The sequence below is a fragment of the Talpa occidentalis genome, unplaced genomic scaffold (genome assembly GCF_014898055.3).
Source record: "Talpa occidentalis isolate TD23 unplaced genomic scaffold, MPIMG_talOcc4v2.1 talOcc4.15, whole genome shotgun sequence".
NCBI lineage: Eukaryota > Metazoa > Chordata > Mammalia > Eulipotyphla > Talpidae > Talpa > Talpa occidentalis.
The window spans coordinates 29,157,846-29,169,853 of NW_023601543.1; the positions used below are offsets into that span (position 1 = coordinate 29,157,846).

A 12,008-nucleotide genomic window follows, 5' to 3' on the forward strand; every position below is an offset into this window, starting at 1 on the left:
GCTCGGCTCGGCCGGCCTCACCCCTCCCGCCCGGGACAGGTGGCCGGAGCGCGCCCGCCCCCGCCAGCTGCGGGTGGAGCGAGGGAGGGCCGGCCCCGGACGGCCGCCGCCAGCTGCGAGCGGGAGTGAGTGGCGGGCCAGTCCGGGACGGCCGGGCGCGGAGTCCGGCTGCCGCAAACGAGTATCGTGGCGGCCAAAAAAATGCTCCTGTACCGAGGGGCCCGCGGGCCCTGGCGCGCCGGGAGGCGGGCTGGCCCGGCCAGGCGGCGGCCCGCAGGCCTTGGGGATCCGCCTGAGCACGGTAGGTCTGGGGCCCGAGGGGGCGGACGCGCGCGCGGGCCCCGGGGGGCGCGCGGGAGGGCCCGCGCGGCCGAGGCCTCACGCGGACGGGACCTTCTCTCGCCCCCAGATGAGCCCCGCTACCTCCAGAGCAACTCCAGCAGCCACACGCGACCCTTCAGTGCCATCGCGGAGCTGCTAGGTGAGTGGCGAGGGCGGGCCTGGCCGCGATCGCCTGAGGCAGTGGTGCCAACGTGGTGCAGCAGCGGACGCGAGAGGAATGTGCCGAGCCGCGCCGGGCGGGCCGGGACTGGGTGGGGGCGTCGGGACCGGCCTCGGCTCCGCGGGCGGAGGTGGGGGCCGGCTCTTTCGGCCGGGACGAGGTCCCGCAAATAAAGCGGAGGAAACGAGATGTGTCGGAGGAGTGAGAACTCCTGTGTTCTTTTTCTCTCTGGCTCGCGATGTTCCGGGCACTTTAGGATAACCTCGTTAATAATCAAAAGGAGATGCATAAAAATATCGGGCCCCCAGGCAGCTGGGCGCCACAGGGACCTACGACGGAAGGATGAAGCCCTGCTGGCAAAGGGGCATTGTTGGGGACTCGGTAGGGTCGTGGGGACAGTTCTGGAAAACGGAGTGCTTTAACTTTGGGGACAAGAGAGTCTGGGAATGGTGAGACATCTCATAAGAGATGACACGAGTGCATTTGGCTCCTGAGACTGGGGAGGGCCGGGTCCGTGGTCCACGAGCGCCCTCGCTCCGCTGGAATGAATACTGAGCGCTTAACCTCTCCTCTACCACTGATGTTTGCTTTTCAAGCGTTTTCGTTTGATCCCTTGAAGCCTACCAAGTGTACCAACTTTTGCAGTAGTATGCTAAATAGTGTGTGGAAAGCAAAGGGGGGTAGCATTCTCAGGCAAAACGCAGCAGCATACAGAGCACATTATGAATGTTTCCAAAATAAAAAAAAGAAGGGAACGATATTTATAGAGCAAGGTAGCAGCAAACAAAAATCTTGAAAATGCTTCCAAGCTCCCTGAATGAGTTTCAGACACTACTTCAGCAGTTGCTGGGCCATGCTGTAAGAGTTGTCTTGGGCAGGAAGTTGTGTCCAGAAGGACATGGTCAAGGGAGTTATTTGGAAGGTTGACAGGGAATTCTGATGAGTTTGACCATGACCCAGAATGCTTACAAGAGGTATGGCTGTCCATTAGAAGAAGCAGAAAAAAAACGTTACATTAATATGTTTTGAATACTAGAGAGCAGGAACTGAGTCTTTAAGGTTTTGCATAGCACCTTGAGGGAAACCCTGGGAATGAGGTCTTTGTGCTTGTAACTTACAAACAAAAGAGAAAAAGAGGGGAAAACAACAACTTACATGATGGAAAACAGGACACAGAATTTCTATCTGTTGTTCCTTCACAGTGCAAAACCATATGTGTCTTTTGTTGTACTGTGTACTGAATTTTAGAGGGGTGATTTAAAGATTGGGGGAAAAGGGGAGGAGGGAAAGGGGTAGGAGAAAAGTGGGGATGGGGCATTGCCAAGGTAGGTTTGCTTGAGGGTGAGTGAAGCATGTGCACATGTGGCGGAATAAACATGTGACCCCGAAATTATATATGGATATATAAATGACCGACAAATTTAATTTTAAAAAAAGAAAGGAATAAGCCGGCACAAAAGGACAAAAAGGAGATTGATCAGTTTCTAATTTTGCATATATATATGATTTTTGTCTTAAGCATTACCTTAAAAAAAACTAAACCTGGCCCAGGGTGTCCCATATGACTGCAAGCGTGTATGTGTGTGTGTATTGTGTGTACATATACACACACACATGCATATATATGCATACAGATACAGATTTTGAAAACATATCCCAACGATCCATGATAATATTAATAGTAGGGAAAAGGAGAGCAAAGTGTTGATCCAAAGCTTTCATTGCAGGTTTTCCTTCAACAGTTTTCTCCTTCACTTATACATTAATTTTCTAGTGACTCATTCATTTGATAAATGTAGCACTCACTATGGTTAAGGCCACCATGTAGGTACAAAAATGAATATAACACAGATTCACTCTGCTAGTAGAGGATGTAAAACATGTACGGAGGGTCTGTGCTTTGTATAATAAAATTGAAAGCCATATATTGACAACCATAGACTTATCAAGTGCTGTGGCAGTTCAGATGAAGGAGCCATGACTTCCAGCTTACTGGGAAGTACAGGGCTAGGAAAGGCTTCTTAGAAGGGGTGACATCTGAGCTGAGATTGAAGGATTGGGACATGTGGATATGGGTGTGGGGAGGGGAGGGCATTCCAGGCAAAAGGAACAACTGCGTGGGCAAAGGCACTAGGAATGCTGAGTAGTTGAGTTTAATTAGAGCATGGGGTTCACAAGTATCACAACTAGGTCCTTAGCGAATTCACATAGAACCTTCACAAATACATTTTTAACTTTACCTTTTGAAGTAAAGGATGATGATGATGATGATTCTCCTGCAGATAAAGAAACAAAAGCTCAGAGAATTTAGTTGACTTTTCCAAGGTTACATGTCTTATAAATGACAAAACTCAAGGGAACACTCAAATACAAACCTTTCTGCTCTAAGAACCAAGTAGGGAATGAGGTTTTAAAAAAGACGGACTGGGACTAGGGTGTGACTGGGAGGCTCTGGTATTTGGTCTTTTCCTCTGAAGCAGGGAATGTCATGAGCAGAGCTACACTTTAGGGAAGTTAATCTTGCTGTAGCATATAAACTGCATTGGAGAAGGGGAAGGGGAAGACATAGCTTTAGAAGACCAATTAGGAACTTATCACAGTAATCAAATGAGAGGGAATACACTCTGTCAACTCAGAGTGACAATGGGAATAGAAAAAGCAAGCTGTGAGAGCACCTAGGGATATATAGAGCAAGGGAGAGGGAAGGATAAGAAATAACTTTCAAAGCTCAAACTTGTGGTCATTTGAATGCTGAGACTGTGTATAAATATATGGAACAGAGGAAGAAGAATAGGCTTGGGTCAGAAATGATGCCCTTATGTTCAGACAAGAATACTTTCAGGCGTTTGCAGGATATCTGTAGGGCAGCAGCTTGGCCTGGTGACCTTGCAGGAATCCACACAGGCCACCCTCCTGGAACAGGAAGAGATGGGAGGCTTGTGAAGCCCTACCTCAAATCCACGTCCCACTTGCCATTCTGTTTTTCATGGGATGCTGTCATGAGACAGTTTCTCGTTGCTTCATAGGCTGTGTCTTATGATGACATGAGGCTTCCGTTACAATGCTTTTGGGAAAGACAGGGGATCTGGTTGTTTTCCCTAAATGGTAGGCAAGGAGAAGGTAGAGATAGGGTCCTCCCACTAAGGATAGCACAGTCCAGGATAGGAGAGATAAGATGCCCTGGAGTCTGGTAGTACATGGGATTGAGGGGGCCAGGTTAGAGGATAAAGACACCCCAGGACCTGGTAGTGCAGCTCTTGGTTAAGCGGTTTATAAGAGGTGAGGAGTAGGGGTTCTCTCCCTGTCCTCTCTGTTTATTGACTGGATGGATAGGAGGCGATCGATTCCTGAGATCCTGAGAGTTTATGCTAGGTGTTGACAAGTTTGTAGAAGGCTAAGCAGCAAGAGGTAGGATTGAAACCAGACACCAGATTAGTTGGTGTTTTATCATAAATTCATTTGTTGAGGTCGACCTTGTTGTTACTATAATTTCATTTGTTAAGTGGAAGGCCACTTAAAACTGAAAGTAAGTGCAAAGCTGTGCTTACTGCTGTCGGCCAAGCCTGCTGACCGCTTGTTCCCTACCACTCCAGCTGACCCTGGCCTCTTGCATCCCCCCTCCCCCCATACTCCACCAGCTTCCAACCAAGGAGATAAAATGTCTAGCTACGCCTGGCAGCTACTCTGTAACTCCTGAAGTGCCTGTATTAAAACTCTTGGGGGGTGTTCTTATAAAAAGCGCCTGGTGGGCCTCCCTGGTGGCACAAGGGGTTAAGACACAGCCTATGAAGCTGTCTGCAGCCACTGCAGCATGAGTTTGATCCCCGGCCACGGAGCAACCCACATGGTGCAGCAGACCTCTCCTGACTCACCCACTGCTCCCCTCAGCAGTGTACTTCAAGTCAATCCACCTGTTCTGTTCCCCACTCTGTCTCTGGTGAATCCTCTCACCCCCCACACTTCTGGCCTGAACTCCAGTTCTTGGATGCATAAATAAATAAACCTTCTTTTTTTTTTAAAAAAAAAAAAAGCACCTAGTGAAGTTTGGACAAAAACTCACAGTAAGTAGGAAAAAAGTAAAAACGATTTTGTGAGAGACCTATGAACTATGGAGTTAGAATTGATATGTTACATATTGGAGTAGTGTGTTCATAAAATGTTAGGAAGAAGTTCCTCTGTGTTCAAAGTTTGCAATGTAAAAATGATGTCCTGTTGATTTACAAGTTAAAGGTATTAGTCTCAATGATGATCCTTGCTGTATGCCAGCAAAAGTGACTGATAGGTCCCCAAACAATTCAGGGCCCACTTGCCAAGTAGGTTTTTTCCCGCACAAGACCAGTTTTTAATATGACCGTGATCAAAAGCATGAATAAATAAATGCCAGAGAAAGTGGAAAAACCAAACCAAACCTCAGAACATCAAAACCAAAAATTAGAAAACAAAACCAATCGGATCTCTGAAACACAAATTTAAAAAGCCAACCAAATAAACAGAATCAGACTGTACAAGCATGTCACTTGGTGCCAGGGATGAGTCCTAGAGTCATCCAGACCACCATACCTCCAACACAGGCACCAGGATGGCAGGGATTGGGCCCTCCTCACCCCGGGGCCAGCTTGTGGGCAGGTTAAGGACCTCACAAAATACACAAGGACCAAGCATAGTCGAGAGTTCCTTGGTTTCCCTCTGGATTGTGCAGTTTTAATTCCAGCATGGTCACAGGGTGACATCAGGCCTGGACCCTGGTCTACTTGCGTGGTTGCAGAGTGGAGGCTAAAAAATGCATGGAGGTGTGTCATGTACACAGACAGACTTGGAGTGGCGCTGTGCGAAGTCTGAGCATGCAGGCTTTATACATCTGGCAGTAAGATGTGATGGCAGGTTGATTCTGGGGCAGTTCCAGAGTGTGACTTGTTTCTCCCAGGAGGGACATATAGCGGGGCCTGAGGACACGTCATGTCAGATGTGGCTGAAGTGAGTTTTTGGCTGATAGTTTTCTGTGTGTGCATAAGGGGCTTTTGCTTCTTTCTGTTTTTAGGGGTCCTCCCACATGAGCTCGCTGGTCCTTAGACCTGGGTCTTGGACCTCAAGGCCTCTTTAGGGGATGCTGGGTGGTCTGAGGGCTTTTCAGCAGGCAATCTCCTGCAAGGTCCCCAGGGCCGTCTGCAGGGGCACATTTGCAGTGTAGCTGATGGCTTCAGAGTGATTTGGCATCGCCTCACAAGTGCGAGCATTTGCCAAGTGGCTTCTTTTTTTTTTAAAGATTTATTTATTTATTTATACATGCACTGGGTACAGTCGAGAAGCACGGGAGGGTGAGAGAGAATCCACCAGAGCCAGAGCGGGGAGCAGACCAGGCAAAAGGACTGAAGCACACTGCTGAGGGGAGCAGCGGGCGGCAGGAGAGGTCTGCGCGCCATGGGGGACCCTCTTCCTGTGGCCAGGGAGCAGCCGGGGATCGAACCGGCGCTGCAGAGGCTGCGGGCAGCTTCGCAACCCAGTGCTCAACCACTGCGCCACCGGGAAGGCCCACCAAGTGGCTTCTTAAAACAACATAGGCAGCGTCAAAGTACTGCATCCTTCTGTCAGTTGAAAAAACAGCTGCCTCTTGTACAAAGTAAAACACTTAAAGGCATCACTGCATGTCAAACTTATGATTCCCATTCAAGGTTGGCCCTTTTGATTTACCATATAACACAGAGCTTTGGCCTCACTTGGTCCTTAAAGATCAACAATATCAGCCCTCTTAACACGCTTCTGGGACTATGGGTGACGCTTTACTGATGTTAAGACTTTCCAAGTTACAGTCGCCATGGCAACTCCACTGTGGTGTTTGAAAGGAATGCGTCTTGTGTTTGATGGGCATTCCACACACCCTAGTGTTTGTAGCTGATATTATTAATTGTACTGTAAAAATAGATATTTTGAGGATGTGTGATAATTCTCTTGCTTGTAACGGAAGCCCAGTGGAGAACTGCCACAGTTTGAACAGTGCCAGTCAGGAACCCACCCAGAGTCTCTCAGCCCAGCCATGTGGTGTCCGCACAGCAGCATAGGAGGCCAGTGAAAGGGAAGGTTGGGGGAGTAGTTTTCTGCCTTGATTAAAGGGCTAGTAAAGAGAGAAGTGCTTAAGGAACCCATTCTTACACACTGCACAGACTTCCCTCACGCTCAGACCAGTGAGCCCTAATAACACTTTTGTGCCACTGTGTAGTGACTGACAATTGTGTAAACTAGTATGTGATAAAAAGACGTGACTACTAGGCACATGACACTCCCTAAGATGGTGGACATGACACATGTGAAAATAGGATTTGATGTCTTCAATAAAGAACCCATTATGAAAACATAACTCAGGAGGAATTGTGAAACTTTGTTTTTTTTTTTTAACTCTAATTCTGTGTTCTCCATTTCACGATAGCCTCACTTTTAGAATGATTACGAAGTACCTAAGCACAATCACTCCTCCTCTCTAAAGATGCTTGCTGCCATCACTGCCATCCTGGCAGACATTAAACGTTTTGCTTTTACCTCTCACTCTTTCAATGAATGTTAGGCTACAAAACAGGGATGGTGATGATACCTATGTCCTTTACCAGAAGCGGTGATATTAAAATGTAGAAAATAAGATGTTCTGGGCCTCCCCGGTGGCGCAGCGGTTGAGCGCTGGGTTGCGAAGCTGCCCGCAGCTTCTGCAGTGCCAGTTCGATCCCCGGCTGCTCCCCGGCCACCTGAGGAGGGTCCCACATGGCACGCAGACCTCTCCTGCCGCCCGCTGCTCCCCTCAGCAGTGTACTTCGGTCCTTCTGCCTGCTCTGCTCCCCGCTCTGGCTCTGGTGAATTCTCTCACCCTCCCGCGCTTCTGACTGTACCCAGTGCTTGTATAAATAAATAAAATAAATAAATAAAAATAAAATTAAAAAAAAAAAAGAAAATAAGATGTTCACAAATAAGCTGTGTCTATTTGTAGTATGCACCTATTTGTACCAGAATTGTAGATTTACCTCTTTTCCATAGCCACCCTTTACTGTATGTATTCATGAGCCATAATGTGGCTAAAGGAGAAGTAATAAGACAAAAACAGGGCACAGACTCGGAAGTTTGAGGGGAAAAAGGCAGATTGCAGTCCAGTCATTCTATGAAATCTAGCAATCAGCCTCTTAACCCCATCTGCCATCATTCCTATTGTTCCTATGACCTAGTGAGTGCACTGCCATTAATGCTCCCTGCTCACCCTCTGTAACATACATGAGAAGGGAATTAAGAACAGTTTCCATCACTGAACTAAAGATGTTACTAGAATATTAGAAAGAGATATCTAATATCACAGATTTCTACCTTTTGCAGATAATGCTGTAGATCCAGATGTATCCGCCAGGACGGTCTTTATAGATGTTGAGGAAGTCAAGAATAAATCTTGTTTGACCTTTACTGATGATGGATGTGGGATGACACCTCATAAACTGCACCGAATGCTCAGGTAAAAATGTCTTCATTCTTTTTTTCTTGGCTTGAGATTATGAATTCTATATAAACCTTAATAGCTTTCTGTGACATTTTACTTTCCTTTTATTCATTCAACGAATATTAATTAAGCATCTATTATGTGCCGGGACTGGTTATAAAACAGACACTGTTCTTACACTCACAGGATGGATGGTCTAGCTGGAAATTCAGACAATTAAGCAAGTAATCAAAAAAAATGTTAAGTATAACAATAGGAAAGTAAAGGATATAGCAGGGTAAGACAAGAGGGGAACCCAATCTGATCGAGGAGGTCAGGAAAAGCCTCTTAGATGAGTCATGTTTAAGCTGAGATCTAAGAATGAGTAGAATTTAACTAGGTAAAGGAGAAGGAGCAGGGATGGGAGGTCAGGCAAACAGCAGCAAAGGTAAAGACCCATCAGACCTTCTCCAATTTATATTCATCCAAACTTACTCTTAAATCAGAAACATTAGAGGTGGGGCAATTTGTGGATTAGAACAATGAAGGTACCTGGGTATAACCAAGCCTTGTGAAAAGATAAACAAGACATTCACTTGTATAATCTTTGAAGGTTTTGAAGTAGACATGCAAAGTTAGGAAATGCTCTTTTCTACCTGCTGAAGCTGGTGATAGATTCCCATGCCACTCTCGGTTCATTTCCTTACTTTCAAAGGTTTGTACTTGACAATGTACTTCATTATCTTCGCATATCACTCAGTAAATGTGTTTCCTCAACTCCTTCCTTCGCTCTTCCTTGTTAGTAGATGAGGTTGAATATTCTCCGTGTGGCTTCCTGGACTCGTGTGTGAAGCATGAGTAGCAATGAAGGGTGCTGTGGAGGAGGGAAAGGATTCCAAACTATCAAAATGGAAAATATTCCTTTGGTTGGAATTCTCTATTAAGTTATTGTAATTTTATAATCCTGTTTGTAGGAAAATCCCTTTGATCCTGCAAAGAAAAAAATAAAATTCGGGCATACCCAATTATAAGCTTAGGTTTTTTTTTTTTTTAACCACTCTGAAATCTGTGTGCTTGCTTTTCAGACTCTTATTAATTAGAAGAGTATTTAAGAAAAACCTCTAAAAGTGAGACAAGCATGTGACCAGTATGTTGCTGGTCACAAATTTATTGTTTTATATTAAGAAAAATACAACTTTAGATGTAATGGAACCAAATTATTTCTGTCTAATTCTGTATACATTGGGGTTCTTTTTTCTAAAATCACTTATCTTCTTAATCACTCCTTCTCACCACATCTTATCCAGTGACATGGGTGTCAAATAGCGACCCCAGAAAAATCTTTCTGCCTTCCATTTTCTCAGTGGGACTGTTACTGTGCAGGGTGAGCGGTACCTTGGGACCCCCAAACCTTTCTGCTCTATAGTGGTTCTGCCATCCATCTCATCAAGACAAAACATATTCTAGTGCATAAGATCTTCATAGAAAATAACTTTAGGGCCTCCCTGGTGGTGTAGGGGTTAAGTTGAGACTTAACTCTCATCTCTACAATCTTATTTTGATCCCCGGCCAGGTCGGTGACCCACATATGGCACAGCAGACCTCTCCTGTCTCGCCTGCTGCCCCCCTTTAGCAGTGTATTTCAATAAAAATTTCCATGTTCTGCTCCCCACTCTGTCTCTGGTGAGTCATCTGTACCTCTATCCTACACCCCATTTCTTCTGTGCAAAAAAAAAAAAAAATAGAAAATAACTTTAGGGCCTCCCCTGGTGGCTCAGCGGTTGAGTGCTGGGCTGCGAGGCTGCCCGCAGCCTCTGTAGCTCCAGTTCGTTCCCCGGCAGCTGGTGAGGGTCCCACAAAAAAAAAAAAAAAAGAGAGAGAGAGAGAGAGAAAATAACTTGAATCTTTAATACAATTAGTATGCAATAGAGAGAAGAGCAGGACTGCTGAGGCTCAAAAGCTTGCCACAAGTCTAAGGCACCTTCTGGTGGGGACCCATAGGAAAGGAGCAGAAGGGGGTCCCCCTGGTGACGCAGCAGGTTGAGCGCAGCACTGTGAAGCTGCCCGCAGCACGGGTTCAATTCCCAGCCGGCCAGGAAGATACCCACATGGCGCAGCAGACCTTTCCTGTCTCGCCCGCTGCTCCCCTCAAGCAGTGTTTTCGGTCCGCCTGCCTGTTCTGCTCCCTGCTCTGTCTCTGGTGGGTTCTCTCACCCTCCTGCGCCTGTGGCCTGTGCCCCAGTTCTTGCATAAATAAATAAACCTTTAAAAAAATGGTGGGGGAGGCAGAAGTCACCAGGCAAGTCTGGAAGAGTAAAATCAAAGCCCAAGTCAAGATAAAGGCTGCTATTGTCAGCTTCCCCATGGGTCTCTCACCCACATCTCTGCCTCTTCCAAATGTCTCTTTCCATGTTCCCCAAGTCCTTGGTGCAAGTTCAAGGCTGAGAAGCAAGCACAGCCTCTTCACATGTCTCTCTGCAATGTGCCTTCTCAAAATCTTCATCATCCTTCCTTCCTTCTCCCCATCTTCTCTAGCTTCCCTCCCTGCTCAACTCCACCTTTCCTTAGGGTAGGGCAGGGAATCTGGAACCTCCCCTTCCCCTGTTACAATACTACACCTGTGAAAGTTGACATTTATAATTACAAGGCAGGAGGAAGGAGGAGGATGGTTTCAAAATAATTGTGACAATCTTTGTTCCAAATTCACTCAACAGTTTTTTCTCAGCACCAATGTGAAAGTCACTGGAGACAAAGTGGTGAACCAGACAAACATGATCCTAGTTCTTAGGGGCTGACAGTTGAATGAGATAGAAAAGAATTGACTCGTAATAAAACTAAATGGGTCATCCCATCTAAAAGTAAGTGTTATGAAGAGTACAGTTTCTATGAGAGCATATAATGAATCAAAAAAGGCTACCCTGAAGAAATGACATTTGAGTTGAAATATGAAGGCTGAGTATCATTCATTCAAAATTTTTGTCCCTCCCCAAGTAATAAAACAGAGAAGAGGGGGCAGAAACTTCTTTAGCTCTAGCATGTTTTGGCATTAGCATGCCAAATGTTTCCCACTAATTTAAGCTGAGCAATTATTTCTCAGATTTAAAATTAATTTTAGAGAATTTTTTAAATGAATTCTGGGTTATGTATAGTGTATGTACTGGATTTAATTTGTGATTATATCTTAAAACAAACTTGAATCAGCTAGAAGGTCCCATTATTTAAAAGAGATCATTTAGTCCAATCCTAACTTCTAGCCAAGGATTCCACTTACCCTCATTTCTTCTTAGGTAGTTGAACTGTAGAGATAGCTTTGAAAATCTTTATTAAGTATATTAAATTTTCTGTCTTTGGTGTGGGGCTTTACTTTTGTATTTGGAAAAAATAATAGAGGTGATTATTCAAATTATTAAGCCTACAGAAATTCTGTTTGACCTATAACATTTATAATTCTATCCACATTTTCCAACTCTTTAAGCACTTTTTCCTATTTTCAGAGTAATGAAATAGTTATATAACTACACCGACACTCTTTCCCATATGTACAGAATCCCATGAAATCAAATTAAAAAGGGAAAACCTATAATTGAATTACTTTATGGTCCATGATTAATTTTCTTTAGCTTCTGGGGGTAGTGTGTGAACCAGATAATCTATATGTTCAGCAAGGTGAAACACCTCTTTCAAAGGTCATGGACTAAAAGCAGCCATAAAGCCACAGATTGAAGGTATTTCTACCTCTGTATAGAAGTACTTTTCCTAGTAGGTTTGTTCTAAAACAAGCCAGAGATTAACAGTGTGCTTAGCAGTATTTCATCCTTTTACATTGCTGGTTACATCACCAGGATATCCGGGCAACAGCAGTACCTGCCTTTGTGTGTCCATGGACTTGCCCAGATTTATTTCATTGGTTAGAATCTCAATTTAAATTTCTTTCTCTAGATTCTAGATTCTTGACATTTTAGGGAATTGAAGACCAGCTGCTATAGTTCTAGATTCTACTCAAAAGAGCTGGTATCCACCCCTCCCCCCACCCTGATGATAAAGCAGGACTTATTTAGTGAA

The 12,008-nt window shown here is 45.1% G+C and overlaps 1 protein-coding gene across 1 annotated transcript in view; it reads left to right on the top strand.

Annotated features, from left to right (window-relative positions):
* Positions 1–201: 201 nt before the first annotated feature.
* MORC4 (MORC family CW-type zinc finger 4) overlaps positions 202–12,008 on the top strand; it is a 56,461-nt gene continuing 44,654 nt past the window's right edge. Inside the window, 4 exon segments of the mRNA XM_054695622.1 lie at positions 202–218; positions 220–305; positions 410–481; positions 7,850–7,982. Of these exon segments, the coding sequence (XP_054551597.1) occupies positions 202–218; positions 220–305; positions 410–481; positions 7,850–7,982 (308 nt within the window).